This window comes from Salvelinus fontinalis, chromosome 40, assembly GCF_029448725.1.
Source record: "Salvelinus fontinalis isolate EN_2023a chromosome 40, ASM2944872v1, whole genome shotgun sequence".
NCBI lineage: Eukaryota > Metazoa > Chordata > Actinopteri > Salmoniformes > Salmonidae > Salvelinus > Salvelinus fontinalis.
The window spans coordinates 6,562,104-6,583,648 of record NC_074704.1 but is presented as its reverse complement, the minus strand read 5'-3'; the positions used below and the strand labels follow the sequence as shown (position 1 = coordinate 6,583,648).

At 46.8% G+C, this 21,545-nt stretch overlaps 1 protein-coding gene across 1 annotated transcript in view; it reads right to left on the bottom strand.

The window, feature by feature from the left end:
- The window catches only part of LOC129839218 (GTPase IMAP family member 8-like), a 117,379-nt gene that overhangs the window by 74,795 nt on the left and 21,039 nt on the right, over window positions 1-21,545 (bottom strand). The window contains 3 exon segments of the mRNA XM_055906523.1: window positions 5,591-5,828; window positions 14,522-14,533; window positions 18,349-18,860. Coding sequence (XP_055762498.1) covers window positions 5,591-5,828; window positions 14,522-14,533; window positions 18,349-18,860 — 762 coding nt within the window.

Sequence of the window (21,545 nt, the reverse complement as noted above, 5' to 3'; positions counted from 1 at the left end):
AGTCTATTATCAAGAAATGTGTGGAGTGGTTGAAAAACAAGTTTTAATGACTCCAACCTAAGTGTATGTAAACTTCCGACTTCAACTGTATGTTTACATCTCACTGAGGATGACATTTCAAGTGGAGTCATGTAAGTTTCACTCTTATCAAAGAACTCACACAATCTCAGACTACAGAAAAACTTGAATAGATCTATCTAGACGTCAAATTCATTAAAGTATTCAGTGGGTACAAATTTGAACCCCTTATTGTCACGTTCCTGACCTATTTCTGTTAGTTTGTTGTATGTGTTAGTTGGTCAGGACGTGAGTTTGGGTGGGCATTCTATGTTGTCTGTTTCTATGTTGGTTTAAGGGTTGCCTGGTATGGCTCTCAATTAGAGGCAGGTGTTTGGTGTTCCTCTAATTGAGAGTCATATTTAGGTAGGTTGTTTCACAGTGTTCGTTGTGGGTGGTTGTCTCCTGTGTCTGTATGTATGTTCGTGCCACACGGGACTGTAGCGTTTGTTTGTAGTCGTGTACCTGTTCGTGAGTTCTGCGTTTTATGTAAGTTCGCATGTCCAGGTTTGTCTACTCCGTTTTGTTGTTTTGTTAGTTTATAGTCAAGTTCGTGTTTTCGTCTTTTCTGTAAATAAATATGTCATCACAACCCGCTGCGCCTTGGTTCAATCACTACTCCTCCTCTTCGGACTACCGTTACAGAACCACCCACCAAATAACCAGAACCAAGCAGCGGTGTAACGGGAGGAACGGACAGCGCACGAAGCAGGATTTATGGTCTTGGGAGGAGATCATGGAAGGAAAAGGACCATGGGCTAAAGTGGAGGTGAATCGCCGCCCATGGGAACAGCTGGAGGCCGCTCGGAGAGCGGAGGAAACGGGAGAGAGGAACCGGCATTATGAGGGGACGCGTCTAGCACGGAAGCCCGAAAAGCCCGAGAGTCAGACCCAAAAATGTATTGGGGGGGGGAACACGAGGAGTGTGGCAAAGCCGGGTAGGATACCTGAGCCAACTCCCCGTGCTTACCGTGGAGTGAGAGGGCGTCGTACTGGTCAGACACCGTGTTATGCGGTAAAGCGCACGGTGTCCCCAGTACGCGTGCTTAGCCCAGTGCGGGCTATTCCGCCTTGCCGCACTGGGAGGGCTAGGTTGGGCATCGAGCCGGATGTCATGAAGCCGGCCCAACGCATCTGGCCACCAGTGCGTCTCCTCGGGCCGGCATACATGGCACCAGCCTTACAGATGGTGTCCCCGGTTCGCCAGCATAGCCCAGTGCGGGCTATTCCACCTCGCCGCACTGGCAGGGCTACGGGCACCATTCAACCTGGTAGGGTTGGGCAGGCTCGGTGCTCAAGAGCACGTGTCCTCCTTCACGGTCCGGTATACCCGGTGCCACCTCCAAGTACCAGTCCACCGGTGGCAGCCCCCCGCACTAGGCTGTCTCTCCGGGTTCTCTCTCCAGCTGCTCCCACCTGTCCAGCGCTGTCAGAGCTTTCCTCCTCTCCAGCGCAGCCAGTGCCTATACCACGCACCAGGCTGTCTCTCCGTCTCCTCCCTACAGGTCTGCCAGTCTGCCCAGAACTGCCCATCTGTCCTGAGCTGTCAGAGCTGCCCGTCTGTCCCGAGCGGTCAGAGCTGGCTGTCTACCCAACGCCGCATGAACTGCCCGTCTGGACTGAGCCTGCAGAGCCGTCGTCCAGCCAGGACCAGCCAGAGACGTCCAGCCAGGACCAGCCAGAGCCGTCCAGCCAGGACCAGCCAGAGCCGTCCAGCCAGGACCAGCCAGAGCCGTCCAGCCAGGACCAGCCAGAGCCGTCCAGCCAGGACCAGCCAGAGCCGTCCAGCCAGGACCAGCCAGAGCCGTCCAGCCAGGACCTGCCAGAGCCGTCCAGCCAGGACCTGCCAGAGCCGTCCAGCCAGGACCTGCCAGAGCCGTCCAGCCAGGACCTGCCAGAGTCCCTCAGCCCGGATCTGCCAGAGTCCCTCAGCCCGGACCTGCCAGAGTCCCTCAGCCCGGACCTGCCAGAGTCCCTCAGCCCGGACCTGCCAGAGTCCCTCAGCCCGGACCTGCCAGAGTCCCTCAGCCCGGACCTGCCAGAGTCCCTCAGCCCGGACCTGCCAGAGTCCCTCAGCCCGGAGCTGCCGCCCCTTATCCCGGAGCTGCTGCCCCTTATCCCGATGCTGCCCCTTCATTTAGGTGGGTTTAGTTGGAGGGTGGTCATTGGGAGGGGGATACAGAAGCGGGGAGTGACTATGGTGGTGTGGGGACAGCGTCCGGAGCCTGAGCCACCACCGTGGTCAGATGCCCACCCAGACCCTCCCCTAGACTTTGTGCTGGTGCGCCCGGAGTTCGCACCTTAAGGGGGGGGTTATGTCACGTTCCTGACCTATTTCTGTTAGTTTGTTGTATGTGTTAGTTGGTCAGGACGTGAGTTTGGGTGGGCATTCTATGTTGTCTGTTTCTATGTTGGTTTAAGGGTTGCCTGGTATGGCTCTCAATTAGAGGCAGGTGTTTGGTGTTCCTCTAATTGAGAGTCATATTTAGGTAGGTTGTTTCACAGTGTTCGTTGTGGGTGGTTGTCTCCTGTGTCTGTATGTATGTTCGTGCCACACGGGACTGTAGCGTTTGTTTGTAGTCGTGTACCTGTTCGTGAGTTCTGCGTTTTATGTAAGTTCGCATGTCCAGGTTTGTCTACTCCGTTTTGTTGTTTTGTTAGTTTATAGTCAAGTTCGTGTTTTCGTCTTTTCTGTAAATAAATATGTCATCACAACCCGCTGCGCCTTGGTTCAATCACTACTCCTCCTCTTCGGTTGAAGAGGAGGAGGACTACCGTTACACTTATTAAGAACACTGAGGTGAGAGGATGTCAGGGTCATAACCCCTTATTGAGAACACTGAGGTGAGCGGATGTCAGGGTCATAACCCCTTATTGAGAACACTGAGGTGAGCTGATGTCAGGGTCATAACCCCTTATTGAGAACACTGAGGTGAGAGGATGTCAGGGTCATAACCCCTTATTGAGAACACTGAGGTGAGCTGATGTCAGGGTCATAACCCCTTATTGAGAACACTGAGGTGAGAGGATGTCAGGGTCATAACCCCGTATTGAGAACACTGAGGGTGAGCTGATGTCAGGGTCATAACCCCTTATTGAGAAAACTGAGGTGAGAGGATGTCAGGGTCATAACCCCTTATTGAGAACACTGAGGTGAGCTGATGTCAGGGTCAAGACCCCTTATTGAGAACACTGAGGTGAGAGGATGTCAGGGTCATAACACCTTATTGAGAACACTGAGGTGAGCTGATGTCAGGGTCATAACCCCTTATTGAGAACACTGAGGTGAGCTGATGTCAGGGTCATAACCCCTTATTGAGAACACTGAGGTGAGAGGATGTCAGGGTCATAACCCCTTATTGAGAACACTGAGGTGAGAGGATGTCAGGGTCATAACCCCTTATTGAGAACACTGAGGTGATCTGATATCAGGGTCATAACCCCTTATTGAGAACACTGAGGTGAGCTGATGTCAGGGTCATAACCCCAAATTGAGGTCTGCTCAATTTCTGAGAGAATATTGCATTAACGGCTTCTTGTCCAGACCAGTGAGTTAGAGTTCTTCCTCGTTGTACAGTATACCACGTGGTTCGTGTCAGCCATGCTACCTGCGATTTACCACAGGAGAGATAAAATGTAAACGAATGAATTCTGAATATTTTTTTGACTTGTTTTTCTTGGTCCTGTACAGTCGTAAATCAAACAAATAAGTGTGAAGACAGCGTTTTTTCAATTTCAACTTAATTAAAACAAATATTGAATCATGCAAGTGTGCCAATATTAGTGATCACAACTGTAATTGCACTGTAATTATGGTTTTGTTATGACGTTATACATTGGTGTTCTCCGTTTTGCTCTACGACCCCCACAAGTGTCACTGGACTAGACTGAAGGTAACCCGGTACCGGTTAAAACATTTTTTATGGAAGTAGTTTTGTGCCAACAACCAAAAAACAAGCTAAGTATGTGTCCAAAATTATTATTTATATTTTTTCAGCTTTCTTATATGGCCTAGATATAGGACAGACACTTCAAAACATTGTTCCTTATAATTTATTTTATGACTGTCTGTTTTGACTGAAAGCCTGAATCAGTTCCCAGATCTGTTTGTGCTCTTTCCAACGCCACTGATCCAGAGAGTGTTGTGTTCAAGGTCACCACTAAAGGGACCCATCAGACCAGAGAGTGTTGTGTTCAAGGTCACCACTAGAGGGACCCATCAAACTAGAGAGTGTTGTGTTCAAGGTCACCACTAGAGGGACCCATCAGACCAGAGAGTGTTGTGTTCAAGGTCACCACTAAAGGGACCTACCAGACCAGAGAGTGTTGTGTTCAAGGTCACCACTAAAGGGACCCATCAGACCAGAGAGTTTTGTGTTCAAGGTCACCACTAGAGGGACCCATCAGACCAGAGAGTTTTGTGTTCAAGGTCACGACGAGAGGGACGTATCAGACCAAATAGGAAAAATAGCCCAAGAACATTGAGTTCAGCTGTTATCAGGTATTTTATACAAACTCCCCACAATACATATGCCTTACATTTTCTTGAAAAATCATTTTGTATGTAAACTAAAAGATGTGTGTATGCAGTCGGAGTAGCAGTCCAGAAAATATATGAACCTAGGTTTGACACAGTAACACATTTTGGCTCATTTCATGTAAATCTCTCTCTCTCTTTCCGTAGGTATACAATACAAAATCCCTCTCTGTAGATTTACAATGTAGAAATCCCTCTATTGCAATTGTTATAGTAATACAAATAGAAGTTAATCTAATGTTATTGTTTTAGTAATAATTGTCCTACAGTTCTGAGCCCCCATCCCTTCCCCTGGATTATGAAGTACAGTAGAGATACAGTAATGAGATACAGTTGAAATACAGTAATAAAGTACAGTAGAAATATAGTAACGAAGTATAGTGATTCCCGTGAAGTTCCCGTGTTAAGAGGATGCTGGTACGGGTGTTAGGCCCGAGACAAACCGTGCACATGCTGTTTATATCCTCCAAACACATTATCACTTTTATAACAACAAAGTAGCTGCATTTGCATTTGTTTAAACTTTTTTCTAGTGATATTTATTTGGAGACATCCATGACAATGAGCTAATGATGCGCGATTTTACCTGGCATAGAAAATGTACTTTCTCTTCAGGACACTGTTGTTCAGAGGAGCTAGCCAACAACAGAGGAGCTAGCCAACAACAGAGGAGCTAGCCAACAACAGAGGAGCTAGCCAACAACACAGATAACACAATCACTTCATACTGAAGCTGGAAAGACTGCAAACAAGCTGCACTTCGTTTCGTTTGACATTTTTTCAATTGACATTTCTTTGTATATATCCATAAAAATGTTGCTGTTTCATGATTTTGACTGGCTGAGAAACACTGCCTGTCTGTCTCATCCCGCCTCCCGAGAGTTTCGATTTTGTTGCCTGTTTGTTATCCCTCGTCCTATAGCTGTATAGTTGTTATTGCTCCTTCCCCCATCACTGTCCCTACAACTGCAACCTCTTTTGCGGCTGCAATAAGACCTGGTCCTTCTATTGTAATTGTGCAGACGACTCCTATAGCGGCTTGTTTAACCAACACTAACAACTGATTTTTCTTGATCTCTTTCTCATAATTGGTGTAGTGTGTCCTCGCCTCCTCTCTCTTCCTCTCCTCCTCCTCTTCGATCTTCCTCTGAACCTCCTGGTACATCTCATTGGTGATGTATTTTCCACCATTCCTCTTCACCATCTCCTCTATCTTCCTCAGCAGCTCTCTGACCTGAGTACAGTCTCTCTTCTCTCTATTGTTGAAGACATGATATCTGCCTCCACATATTGTCTAGTGTCTGAAGCTCCTGACTCTCCAGATCAGCAAGAGGAAAAGTTTCTTCCTCTTCTGGTTCCCCCTCTCGCTGATCTACACCAGTGAATAATAATATTGTGTAGTTTGTAATGCACGATTTCCTGCTGAGATCTTTATTGGTTATTTGTAGCACTACTTTGAATAAAATAAGAGTATGATGAATGCCCTAATTACTGTGCATGCTTTGGCCCTGGTGCTCCTTACTGAGTGTTAACTCAGTGATGAATAGAAAATTGTGATGACTTAGGTTAAAGTGGCAATATGTAGAGAGAAAGGGAGTTCCTCCAGCGCCTCCACCTGCACAACCAGGGACTCTACTATTCGCCCCCCCCCCCCCCCCCCCCCCCCCCCATCACCCGGTCCCAGTGAGATTCGTCTCGCCCTTCCCCGGGAGTATGACGGGACGGCTGCACGCTGCCAGGGTTTCCTGTTGCAGCTCGACCTCTACCTGGCATCCGTCCACCCGGCTCCTTCAGGTCATGAGAAGGTGTACGCCCATGTCTGGTGCCTCTCTGGGAAAGCCTTGGAGTGGGCCAACACCGTGTGGGGAGAAGGAAATCTGGCCCTGGACCATTTTGAGGATTTCGACCATCCACCCGAGGGAAGAGCAGCGGGTGAAGCTGGTTCGATCCTCTGGGGATCGAGCAAGCAGGCAGGGCACTCTGGCGTCATCCCAGGTGAGCCGGCACCCTTCTCATCCAGAGCCCTCTGTTGCACACATGTTTTTGTATGTTTCTTTTCCGGAGTTTTCCCCGCATTCCCAGCATAAGGCGCACGTCGATTCAGGCGTGGCTGGGAATTTTATAGACAGATTGTTCACCCTTAGTTTAGGGATCTCCATTGTTCCCGTGGCTGTGCCCTTCCCCGTTCACGCCTTAGACAGTCAACCATTAGGGTCAGGGTTGATTAGGGAGGCCACCACTCCTCTGAGTATGGTGACGGAGGGGGGTCACGAGGAGAAAATCTGTCTCTTCCTCATTGACTCTCCTGCATTTCCCGTGGTGCTAGGCCTACCCTGGTTAGCTTGTCATGACCCCATTGTTTCTTGGCGACGGAGGGCTCTCACGGGGTCGTCGCGAGAGTGCTCGGGAGGTGTTTAGGGGTTTCCGTTGGTGCTACTAGAGTGGAAAGTCTGGACCAGGTCTCCACTGTGCGCATTCCCCCTGAAAATGCAGATTTTGCTCTCGCGTTCTCCAAAAAGAAGGCGACTCAATCACCACCCCATCGACGGGGCGATTGTGCGATAAATCTCTTGGTAGACGCTGCACTTCCCAGGAGTCACGTGTATCCCCTCTCAGTGGTGGAGACGGCGGCTATGGAAACATATGTCTCCGAATCCCTGCGTCAGGGGTACATTTGGTCCTCCACATCACCAGCCTCCTCGAGTTTATTTTTTGTGAAGAAGGAGGGAGGTCTGCTCCCGTGTATTGAAAAACGAGGCCTAAATCAGATCACGGTGAGGTACAGTTACCCGCTACCTCTTATCGCCACGGCGATTGAGTAAATGCACAGGGCGCGCTTCTTCACCAAACTAGATCTCAGAAGTGCTAACAACCTGTTGTGTATCCGGGAGAGAGACGAGTGGAAGACGGCGTTCAGTACGACCTCAGAGCATTATGAGTACCTCGTCATGCCGTACGGGTTGATGAATGCTCCATCAGTCTTCCAAGCCTTTGTTGACAAGATTTTCAAGGACCTGCACGGGCAGGGTGTAGTGGTGTATATTGATGACATTCTGATATACTCCGCTACACGCGCCAAGCATGTGTCCCTGGTGCGCAAGGTGCTTGGTCGACTGTTGAAGCATGACCTGTACGTCAAGGCTGAGAAATTCCTGTTCTTCCAGCAGTCCGTCTTCTTCCTAGGGTACCGCATTTCCACCTCGAGGGTGGAGATGGAGAGTGACCGCATTTCAGCCGTGCGTAATTGGTCGACTCCCACCTCGGTAAAGGAAGTGAAGCGGTTCCTAGGGTTTGCCAATTACTACCGGAAGTTTATCCGGGGTTTTGGTCAGGTAGCGGCTCCCATTACCTCACTGCTGAATGGGGGCCCGGTACGTTCGTAGTGGTCAGCTGAGGTGGACAGGGCTTTTGGTCACCTGAGGGCTCTGTTTACCTCGGCTCCCGTGCTGGCCCATCCGGATCCCTCTTTGGCGTTCATAGTGGTGGTACCCCTGTTCCTTCTTCTCGAAAAAGCTCAGCCTTGCGGAGCGAAACTATGACGTGAGGGACCGGGAGCTGTTGGCTGTCGTCAAGGCTCTGGAGGCCTGGAGACATTGGCTTGAGGGGGCTAAACACCCTTTTCTAATCTGGACTGACCACCGCAATCTGCAGTACATGTGAGCAGCGAAGAGACTGAACCCTCACCAGGCAAGGTGGGCCATGTTTTTCACCATTTTTGTTTTTTCCCTTTCCTACAGACCAGGTTCCCAAAACGTGAAGGCAGACGCACTGTACCGACTGTATGACACAGAGGAGCGGCCCATGGATCCCACTCCCATACTCCCGGCCTCCTGCCTGGTGGCGCCGGTAGTGTGGGAGCTGGACGCGGACATTGAACAGGCGTGCAGAGCCCGCACGTAACCTCCAGTGTCCCGCTGGGCGTCTGTACATTCCGTCTGCTGTCCGTGACCGGTTGATCGATTGGGCCCACACGTCACCCTCCTCTGGTCATCCTGGGATCGGTCGGACGGTGCGCTGTTTTGTTGGGAAGTACTGGTGGCCTACCTTGGCCAAGGATGTGAGGGTTTATGTTTCCTCCTACTCGGTGTGCGCCCAGTGTACGGCTCCTAGGCACCTGCCCAGAGGGAAGCTATACCCCTTACCCGTTCCAAAGCGGCCTTGGTTGCACCTGTCAGTGGATTTTGTTACCGACCTCCCCCCTCACAGGGAAACACCACGATCCTGGTCGTTGTTTATCGGTTCTCTAAGTCCTGTCGTCTCCTCCCTCTGCCCGGTCTCCTTACAGCCCTACAGACTGCGGAGGCCTTGTTTACGCACGTCTTCCGGCACTACGGGGTGCCTGAGGATATAGTGTCTGATCGAGGTCCCCATTTCACTTCGAGGGTCTGGAAGGCGCTCATGGAACATCTGGGGGTCTCGATCAGCCTTACCTTGGGGTTTCATCCCGAGAGTAATGGACAGGTGGAGAGAGTGAACCAAGATGTTGGCAGGTTTCTGCGGTCGTATTGCCAGGATCGGCCGGGGGAGTTGGTAGCGTTCGTGCCCTGGGCCGAGAAGGCTCAGAACTCGCTCCACGACTCCTCCACTAACCTCTCCCCCTTCCAGTGTGTACCAGCCGCTCCTGCAGTGTACGACTGGTTCAGGTGCGAGGAGGAGACATGGGACGCCATCCATGTTCACCTCCAGCGGGACGTGCTGAGCCAAAAAGCCAGCACAGACCATCACCGCAGTGAGGCCCAGGTGTTCGCACCGGGGGACCGGGTCTGGCTCTCGACCCGGATCCTGCCACCATCTCCACCGTCTCCGTCCGGATCGCCCTGCGCCTCGCCCTCCGGGTCGTCCCCGAGGCCGGCGTCGGCGCGCTGCTGGAGCCGTGCGTCAAGGGGGGGTACTGTCACGACTTCCACCGAAGTCGGGTCCTCTCCTTGTTCGGGCGGCGCTCAGCGGTCGGCGTCGCCGGTCTTCTAGCCATCATCGATCCATTTTTCATTTTCCACGTGTTTTGTCTTGTTTTTTTTATTTTGAAAAATGAGTGAGTCAAAAATGACGGGTCATTAGAAATGAATGGGCGACACGACAACTAGTGTATAACATTGAGTTCAGGCACATACTCAGATGGACTCACTTCCTCTCCCAGACCCCCCCCACACACACGCACGCACGCACGCACACACGCACACACACACACACACACACACGCACACACACACACACACACACACACACACCTCACTCCCCTTCTTGGCTTCCATGGCATCCCCCACGGGAACCTTTCCCCAATATAATCTTTCCCCAACGGGAACCACACCTGTTGGCATTCTCACAAACAATCGCAACATTGTTTCAATAATATAGAAAACTTTTCTCGCCGCTCTGGTATATAAAGATTATTTGAGGCCTTGCTCCCAATTCATTCTGTGGCAAATAATATACTGTATGTGAGGCTCTTGATCACAGTCATCAGCAACAGAGCATTGGGGTAGGTACATGTCTGACATCAACGTGTGAGCAATTACAATGATAATTTAATATGGTACCTTTCAGAAAATGTTATCTAACATAAACCTACTGTTGACAAGTAGGCTATGGTGTAATGTATTGTTTGTCTTGTGTGGTAGGTTTTGTGGGTTTTGACACTCTTATGTAGGTGTCGTAACCAGCCATAAAATATTGCAATATATGTTACAACAGATCTATATATATCTGTGATGACAGTGTTATGACCCTATTATGACACGTTATGTCAGCTTTTATGACATATTAATACATGATTATGACCGTGTCATAACCTGTTATGATGCTGAATGTCAAGTAAAGTGTTACCAATCATTGTGTGTAAAAAGAAAATACGTGTGTCTGCACTCATTGTATCTGACGTCTGTTGATTCTCATTGTACAGTATTAATCTACTCTACTGCTACACTTAAATCACTCTGAGTGTTTCCCCACTCCAACCTCTTATCTTCCACATCTTTATATGTCAGGGTCTTTCAGTCTTTTTAAAGGCATTGAACCATGAAAATGTACCCCGTTAAACAAGCTGCAAGAGGATCTACTACTGGTGCTGCTACCACCTTCTGATCTACTACTGGTGCTGCTACAGTACCACCTTCTGAACTACTACCGGTGCTGCTACAGTACCACCTTCTGAACTACTACTGGTGCTGCTACAGTACCACCTTCTGAACTACTACTGGTGCTGCTACAGTACCACCATCTGATCTACTACTGGTGCTGCTACAGTACCACAGTCTGAACTACTACTTGTGCTGCTACAGTACCACCTTCTGAACTACTACTGGTGCTGCTACAGTACCACCTTCTGAACTACTACTGGTGCTGCTACAGTACCACCTTCTGAACTACTACTGGTGCTGCTACAGTACCACCTTCTGAACTACTACTGGTGCTGCTACAGTACCACCTTCTGATCTACTACTGGTGCTGCCACAGTACCACCATCTGATCTACTACTGGTGCTGCTACAGTACCACCTTCTGAACTACTGCTGGTGCTGCTACAGTACCACCGTCTGAACTACTGCTGGTGCTGCTACAGTACCACCGTCTGAACTACTACTGGTGCTGCTACAGTAACACCTTCTGATCTACTACTGGTGCTGCTACAGTACCACCTTCTGAACTACTGCTGGTGCTGCTACAGTACCACCTTCTGAACTACTACTGGTGCTGCTACAGTACCACCTTCTGAACTACTACTGGTGCTGCTACAGTACCACCTTCTGAACTACTACTGGTGCTGCTACAGTACCACCATCTGAACTACTACTGGTGCTGCTACAGTACCACCTTCTGAACTACTACTGGTGCTGCTTCAGTACCACCTCTGAACTACTACTGGTGCTGCTACAGTACCATCTTCTGAACTACTACTGGTGCTGTTACAGTACCACCATCTGATCTACTACTGGTGCTGCTACAGTACCACCTTCTGATCTACTACTGGTGCTGCTTCAGTACCACCTTCTGAACTACTGCTGGTGCTGCTACAGTACCACCATCTGAACTACTACTGGTGCTGCTACAGTACCACCTTCTGATCTACTGCTGGTGCTGCTACAGTACCACCTTCTGAACTACTACTGGTGCTGCTACAGTACCACCGTCTGAACTACTACTGGTGCTGCTACAGTACCACCGTCTGAACTACTACTGGTGCTGCTACAGTACCACCGTCTGAACTACTACTGGTGCTGCTACAGTACCACCTTCTGAACTACTACTGGTGCTGCTACAGTACCACCGTCTGAACTACTACTGGTGCTGCTACAGTACCACCGTCTGAACTACTACTGGTGCTTCTGCCATCCAACAAAACTACTGCAGTGGCTGTCAACAAGCCACCTTAAATATCCACCTTCTTGATTTCTTGACCTCAATGTGGATATTCGTAATCATATCCACTCATTCTGTCTCCTGTTCTTTCCTCCACTTCCCTGAACAAACAGACTTTAGCAATAAACAAAGAGTATATACATGAAGTGTAGAAGATCAATTCATTTAATTATATTCTTGTTGACAGTATGGAAACATCATACAACACTAGATACAACTGTCACCTCAAATCATCAAAGATATTAAAATCAAAACAGCTTCATTGATCTAAAACACTTTTTTTTTTAACCCTACTTAATTAAGTAATCAACCATAACATACAGATGGCTAACTGGTAAATGTATGTTATTTTTAAATAGATTATTATCATAGAATTATTGAATACATAATAAAAGTATATATGTGAAATTAAGTTGAACTCATTAATTTAAAAAAATACTCCCCATAAACAAACACAAACAATTGCATGCTGGAATAAACCTATTGAAATATAGATACTCGTAATCAATGGCTGATCTTCCAAGGTCAAGTTATAATTGTCCTGCTCTCTGACTTGTTGGAAAGGATGCATCCTATGACGGTGCCACATGGAAAATCACTGAGCTTGTCTATGGAGTTTGCATGGCTGTGTGCTCAATTTTATTTAAATTGTCCTTCTCTTTGATGAGCCTCTACCCCATGCAGTACACTATAACATTATCACTACAGACCACATGCAGTACACTATATCAGTACTACTACAGACCACATGCAGTACACTATATCAGTACTACTACAGACCACATGCAGTACACTATATCAGTACTACTACAGACCACATGCAGTACACTATATCAGTACTACTACAGACCACATACAGTACACTATAACATTACTACTAGAGACCACATACAGTACACTATATCAGTACTACTACAGACCACATACAGTACACTATATCAGTACTACTACAGACCACATACAGTACACTATAACATTACTACTACAGACCACATACAGTACACTATATCAGTACTACTACAGACCACATACAGTACACTATATCAGTACTACTACAGACCACATACAGTACACTATAACATTACTACTACAGACCACATACAGTACACTATATCAGTACTACTACAGACCACATACAGTACACTATAACATTACTACTAGAGACCACATACAGTACACTATATCAGTACTACTACAGACCACATACAGTACACTATATCAGTACTACTACAGACCACATACAGTACACTATATCAGTACTACTACAGACCACATACAGTACACTATATCAGTACTACTACAGACCACATACAGTACACTATAACATTACTACTAGAGACCACATACAGTACACTATATCAGTACTACTACAGACCACATACAGTACACTATAACATTACTACTAGAGACCACATGGAGTCCACTATAACATTACTCGCTACTGTACTCTAATCAACTGCATCACTAAATTATCTATAGTGGATTTCTCAACCTCCCCCATTTATTGGTACTTCTAACCCATCAACATCAAGCCTGTATATACTGTAAATATACAGGGCATTCATAAAGTATTCAGACCCCTTGACTTTTTCCACATTTTGTTACGTTACAGCAATATTCTAAAATTGATTAAATTGTTGTTTCCCCCTCATCAATCTATACACAATGCCCTCTTAATGACAAAGCAAAAACAGTTGTGTAGATTCTTTTTCAAATGTATAAAAAATAAACACTGAAAAATCACATTTACATAAGTATTCAGACCCTTTACTCAGTACTTTGTTGAAACACCTTTGGCAGTGATCACAGCCTCGAGTCTTCTTGGGTATTACATTTACATTTAAGTCATTTAGCAGACGCTCTTATCCAGAGCGACTTACAAATGATGCTACAAGCTTGGCACACCTGTATTTGGGGAGTTTCTCCCATTCTTCTCTGCAGATCCTCTCAAGCTCTGTCAGGTTGGATGGGGAGTGTCGCTACACAGCTACTTTCAGGTCTCTCCAGAAATGTTAGATCGGGTTGAAGTCCAGGCTCTGACTGGGTCACTTAATGACATTCAGAGACTTGTCTTGAAGCCACTCCTGTATTGTATTGTCTTGGCTGTGCGTTTACAGTCGTTGTCCTGTTGGAAGGCGAACCTTCTCCCCATTATGGTAGAAAAATACAAGATGATGTTTTAATACTGTTTGTGGATCGAATTGCTTTGATGAGAACTCTCTCTTCTGTGTGAGTGTGACTTAGTTGGGCCTCTGGGACTTGGCGCTAAACATTTATCTGTGATGGCTTGGTGATTAAACCTACAGCCTGTATTCCATAGAATGAGTTGGTGTTTGTAACCTGAGATAAAGATAGTAGGAGTATAACAAATCTCTCTTTGTTTCTAATCGTCTTTGCATCTGAGAAATTTAGCCGGGGGCGGGGGGGGGTTAACAAAGTCTCTCTCACTTAATAAAGATTTTTCCACGACATTCAAGGTGACGAGGATGGAATCCTTATCTGTCTGCTGACCACTCCTGAGGACCAGGGTCAACCGTGCATGGGAATCACTCTAGGTGTGATTCAAGGCAACCCGCCCAGGGTCCTCCAGATGGGGCCGGTGGACGGATACAGGATCCCAAACAAAGACAAATCGAATAGGGTGAGACTAGGGTAACATTAGGGTAACAATAGGGTAACATTTCTCGGAAACAATTCAATAAAAACGAAGTCGTGAACGTACTGACGTTTTAGAGATTATGAGATCCTGATGGTATTGTCATAATAAAGAGGGAGTCGTGACCGTACTGCCCTAGAGTAGAAGACCTGACCGTACTGCTGTGCTTACAATGATAAGATTTGTGTGAGGGAAGAAATCGTCATAATAGAAAGGAAATCGTGACCGTAGAAATATGTAGTCGTGAACGTACCTCCGCTTTTAGGTTATGAGATTCTGAAAATATTGTTATAATAAAAAGGAATGATGATGATACTGTCCTAGGAGGAGAAAACACAGAGTCGTGAACATACTGCCGTTGTAAGGAGAGGAGTGAAATGTATTATAATGCCCTGGGTTTGTATAGTAAGATGCAACTGTGCAAATTATGTAATTCCAGGAACTAGTCCTGAATTAGAAACTCATAGAAGTTAGAAAAAATATTGATTGTGTATGTTTGGGAACAGTACTGTGTGAATGTGATATGAGAGTTGTGTGAGGGTGGAAATAATTGTTAACCTGGAGTTTGGGTAATAAGAGATTGAAATTTGGATCATTAGAAATTTGGATAATAAGATATAGAAATTTACATAATAACTTAATTGAAATTTGGATAATAAGTTTCGATGTATAACTTATACGGCTATTCTGTGAAGATATGAGCACATGAGAAATTGTATGTGGGTATAATTGATTACTAGAGATTTGATAAAGTAACAATGGGAAAATTATAATAATATAGAACTTGAACATCCATACTTAGACCAACGTAAGGGGTGTGAAAGTATTCAGTTGTAAAAGCTGTCGCTCTCCTCATCCTCGGACGAGGAGAGGAGAGAAGGATCATCAGACCAAAATGCAGCAGTAGGGAAATAGGCCATCTCTTTATTTGAAAAAACTATGATGGCAACACGAAAAAACAAAACACTTTCAAAAATACAAAACAAGAAAACGACGTTGACGAAACCTGAACATAAACTTACATAACTAAACGTAAACTCACGGACAGGAAACAGACGACATCAAAATAAACGAACAGCCAAACAGTCCCGTATGGTACATACATTCGACGACACAGGAGACAATCACCCACAAACAAACAGTGAGAACACCCTACCTAAATATGACTCTTAATTAGAGGAGAACGCAAAACACCTGCCTCTAATTAAGAGCCATACCAGGCAACCAAAACCAACATAGAAACAGATAACATAGACTGCCCACCCAAAACACATGCCCTGACCTAAACACATACAAAAAACAACATAAAACAGGTCAGGACCGTTACATCAGTGTGGTCCCTTTATGGATCATTCGATAAAAATAAGGTTTTACATTCTATGACTGTCTAAAAAGGTCTGGGAAATATGCTCAGAAAAAGATTGGCGTATATCCAGTTTAGGTTCCCCTAACTAAAACAAATATAAACGCTTATGGTATTTTCTCTGTCCTGGTTATACATTTCGGGGAAAGAAAGCCTGCCCATGAAGCTTGAAAATGTGTTTATTTATTCCCGCAGCAAGAGAGGAGTTGCTATGTTTATCAAATAAACCCTTTTTCCATAAAGTTAGAGCGAATTAACACAGAATATAGACGTAACTTGGAATGACGTAAGAAGCCAAATTAGGTTTTACATCAAAATCTGATCTGTTTGAATCAGAAATGCCCTAAACTAAACTGTTGTTCTGGTTATGGCGATAGGGACCCCAGGTGGTATCTAGATGCATGGCAGGGATAATTTGGCCTAGAACAGTGTGAGCCTCAAACCCCCTCTAACCGGCAACAATGTCGTTCACTACGACCCTGTCCTTCACCACTTCTACCATGAGACCTGAGTCAGAGCCAGCAACCTGTACACAGTATCCAGTTTAAGGTATCCAGTTTAAGGTATCATGTTGCTGGTATACTGGTTAGCAAATGGAAAATACATAAGGTGGTGGCGGTCCAGGTGAGACATTGAAATTGGGACATTATCATGGGCCATCCACTTTGAACTGTGAAGCTATCTGAAGAAGACATTGAAGAGACGCCCGAAGAATGAGTGCCTGAAGGGGGGGGTTGGTCAAATGTACCCGTCATTGATTTAGACTTGTCTAAAATTGTATATTTTGGGGTATCGGGTTGATTGTGGAGGTCTACACACTTTATAATGTATAGTAATTTAGACTAAGAATGCATGGAGATACTGATCTGATGAGAAAGTTAATGCTAGAATTATAAGAGGAATATATTGTATATAAATATAAATGTTTGCCTTTTACTGAGTAGTGGTGTCCGTCTTGCCACTCTACCAAAAAGGCCTGATTGATGGGGTGCTGCAGAGATGGGTGTCCTTCTGGAAGGTTCTCCCATCTCCACAGAGGAGCTCTGTCAGAGTGACCATCGGGTTCTTGGTCACCTCCCTCACCAAGGCCCTTCTCCCCCGATTGCTCAGTTTGGAAGAGCGGCCAGTTCTAGGAAGTGTCTTGGGGGTTCCAAACTTCTTCCATTAAGAATGATGGAGTCCACTGTGTTTTTGGGGACCTTCAATGCTGCAGACGTTTTTTGGTACCCTTCCCCAGATCTGTGCCTCGACACAATCCTGACTCTGAGCTCTACGGACAATTCCTTCAACCTCATGGCTTGGTTTTTGCTCTGACATGCACTGTCAACTGTGGGACCTTATATAGACAGATGTGTGCCTTTCCAAATAATGTCCAATAATTGAATTTACCACAGGTGGACTCCAATCAAGTTGTAGAAACATCTCAAGGATGATCAATGGAAACAAGATGCACCTGAACTCAATTTTGAGACTCATAGCAAAGGGTCTGAATACTTCTGTAAATAAGGTATTTATGTTTTTTATTTTTCATACATTTGAAAAAAAATCTAAAAACCTGTTTTCGTTTTGTCTTTATGGGGCATTGTGTGTAGATTGATGAGGATTTTTTTTTTTTTATCCATATTAGAAACTGGCTGTAACGTAACAAAATGTGGAAAAAGAGAAACGGTCTGAATACTTTCCGAATGCACTGTATCTATTGTTACTTCTAACCCATCAAATATAGACCTACAAATACTGCAAAGATGCACACTACAACAGCTCCCACTGTCAGATAGAGAGATGCATTTGCAAGTGGTGGAATGGTTATTGTAAAGGTGGATGACAAGGTGGCGGCTGGGGTAGGGGTAGCCGGAATAGAGGAGGTTGGGATAGGGCTGGCTGGGGTAGGGGTGGCCGGAATAGAGGAGGTTGGGATAGGGCTGGCTGGGGTAGGGGTGGCCGGAATAGAGGAGGTTGGGATAGGGCTGGCTGGGGTAGGGGTGGCTAGGATAGGGGAAGCAGTGGCAGCTTGAGTTGAAACAAGAACATAAGAACCTGTATTTGCTCCTGAGTCCACTATATTATCTTGATTCGATAAATCTGCCATTTCTCTGATCTCATCCCTGATCTTATCTGTTCCCCATAGCAGATCAGAGAGCTTTTTTTTCATGCTAATTCTTTTCTTTTTCTGTTGCAGAACAAAAGGGATCCATAATGGTGTTGTTGCTATTTTTAAAGGTACAGGCCACGATTTTAATAATTTCACAACCGTAGTATTTTCCCAGTCCAGTATTTCCTGGGCCTTCTCGAACATCTCATGGGTGTAGTATTTTTCTTCATTCTCCTCCACCATCTTCTCTATCATCCTCAGCAGCTCTGTGACCTGAGTGGTGTCAACTCTCTTGGCGTTATTGAAAAAGTGGTATCTGCCGCCACATTGAGCGATGAGAGCCTGGAGCTCTTCACTCTCATTCACAAAGTCCTCAGCCTTTTTCCCCCCCAGCTGATCTTCTCCAGTGAACAGAATGATGGTGTATTTTGAGGCTTCTTCTCCAAAGTTCTCCTGGATCCACTTCACAGTGTTCCTCTCCTCCTCTGTGAACCTCCCCAGTCTGATCACCAGCAGGAAGGCGTGGGGTCCTGGGACTGACATCTTAATACACTTGTCTATTTCTCCTTTCATCTTCACTGCATCCACTGATGTGTCAAAGAGTCCTGGGGTGTCGATGACTTCAACCTTCCACCCTTCCACCTCTCCTCTCTCCTTCTTAGTCTCTGCAGTGACAGACACTGGAGAAGCCTCTGCATTGAACGCATCTTCCTTCCCAAGGATGGTGTTTCCTGTTGCACTCTTCCCTGCTCCAGTCTTACCCACCAGAACTATCCTCAGGTCAGAGGGCAGCCCTGAATCTGTGGAAACACACAGGTTTTAAATTGTTTTTGAAATTATAACAGTTAGTGAAAATAATTAACAAGGGCATGATTGCACTACAGAAAATATGTATATGCTGTGTTCTAGGCGATTGGTGATTCCATGCAATACCTGCATAGCTATGTTTACTATGTGGTTGATGGTTGGGCGCTTGATTGGAGACTGAGACAAATAAAACAAGCCAAATGGCCAGTTGAAAACGTCATAATTGTTTTTACAGGAAATTTGAGAAAGGGAAATGTTTTTTATTAATCATAATTTAGTTTAATTCAATTATTGTTGATTGTCATGGAAATTACAGACACTGAATAAACACTAACATCAATTAAATCTCAACTAAGCTACAAACATCTAAGGAAAAACAGCTTATAGAATACAGCACATGACAACAAAACATTCTCCCCAAGGAATAGTCAGTTACTGTACATCTGGCAAACGAATAAAAATGACAACTTTCAATTTAAATATTTTTGAAAAAGACAAACCATAACAAGGCAACTCACAATATTACAATGAACAAAAATATAAATGCAACATGTAAAGTGTCCATGTTTCATGAGGTGAAATAAAATATCACAGAAATTTTACATACGCACAAAAAACGTATTTCTCACATGAGATGAGTAATGTAGGGTATGTAAACAAAGTGGCATAGTTTAAAGTGGCTAGTGATACATGTATTACATAAAGATGCAGTAGATGATATAGAGTACAGTATATACATATACATATGAGATGAGTAGTGTAGGGTATGTAAACATTAAATTAAGTAGGATTGTTTAAAGTGGCTAGTGATATATTTTACATCAATTTCCATCAATTCCCATTAATAAAGTGGCTGGAGTTGAGTCAGTGTGTTGGCAGCAGCCACTCAATGTTAGTGGTGGCTGTTTAACAGTCTGATCGCCTTGAGATAGAAGCTGTTTTTCAGTCTCTCGGTCCCTGCTTTGATGCACCTGTACTGACCTCGCCTTCTGGATGATAGCGGGGTGAACAGGCAGTGGCTCGGGTGGTTGTTGTCCTTGATGATCTTTATGGCCTTCCTGTGACATCGGGTGGTGTGGGTGTCCTGGAGGGCAGGTAGTTTGCCCCCGGTGATGCGTTGTGCAGACCCCACTACCCTCTGGAGAGCCTTACGGTTGTGGGCGAAGCAGTTGCCGTACCAGGGGGTGATACAGCCCGACAGGATGCTCTCAATTGTGCATATGTAGAAGTTTGTGAGTGCTTTTGGTGACAAGCCAAATTTCTTCAGCCTCCTGAGGTTGAAGAGGCGCTGCTGCGCCTTCTTCACGGTGCTGTCTGTGTGGGTGGACCAATTCAGTTTGTCCGTGATGTGTACGCCAAGGAACATAAAACTTACTACCCTCTCCACTATTGTCCCATCGATGTGGATAGGGGCGTGCTCCCTCTGCTGTTTCCTGAAGTCCACAATCATCTCCTTTGTTTTGTTGACGTTGAGTGTGAGGTTATTTTCCTGACACCACACTCCGAGGGCCCTCACCTCCCCCCTGTAGGCCATCTCATCGTTGTTGGTAATCAAGCCTACCACTGTAGTGTCGTCCGCAAACTTGATGATTGAGTTGGAGGCGTGCATGGCCACGCAGTCGTGGGTGAACAGGGAGTACAGGAGGGGGCTCAGAACGCACCCTTGTGGGGCCCCAGTGTTGAGGATCAGCGGGGTGGAGATGTTGTTACATACCCTCACCACCTGGGGGTGGCCCGTCAGGAAGTCCAGTATCCAGTTGCACAGGGCGGGGTCGAGACCCAGGGTCTGGTGCACCTTGTGCGGGGGGCAATTAAAGGCCAGTCTAAAATGTGCAGTTTTGTCACACAACAAATCGCAGTGCCTCACTGTACGCGCCCAAATCGCAGTGCCACAGTGAACGCGCCCACATCGCAGTGCCTCACTGAACGCGCCTACATCGCAGTGCCACACTGAACGCGCCCACATCGCAGTGCCACACTGTACGCGCCCACATCGCAGTGCCACACTGTACCCGCCCACATCGCAGTGCATCACTGAACGCGCCCACATCGCAGTGCCGCACTGAACGCGCCCACATCGCAGTGCCTCACTGAACGCGCCCACATCGCAATGCCGCACTGAACGCGCCCACATCGCAGTGCCGCACTGAACGCGCCCACATCGCAATGCCGCACTGAACGCGCCCACATCGTAATGCCGCACTGAACGCGCCCACATCGCAATGCCGCACTGAACGCGCCCACATCGCAGTGTCACACTGAACGCGCCCACATCGCAGTGTCACACTGAACGCGCCCACATCGCAGTGTCACACTGAACGCGCCCACATCGCAGTGCCGCACTGAACGCGCCCACATCGCAGTGCCTCATTGAACGCGCCCACATCGCAGTGCCGCACTGAACGCGCCCACATCGCAGTGCCTCATTGAACGCGCCCACATCGCAGTGCCCGCACTGAACGCGCCCACATCACAATGCCGCACTGAACGCGCCCACATCGCAATGCCGCACTGAACGCGCCCACATCGCAGTGCCACACTGAACGCGCCCACATCGCAGTGCCTCACTGAACGCGCCCACATCGCAGTGCCTCACTGAACGCGCCCACATCGCAGTGCCGCACTGAACGCGACCACATCGCAGTGCCTCATTGAACGCGCCCACATCGCAGTGCCTC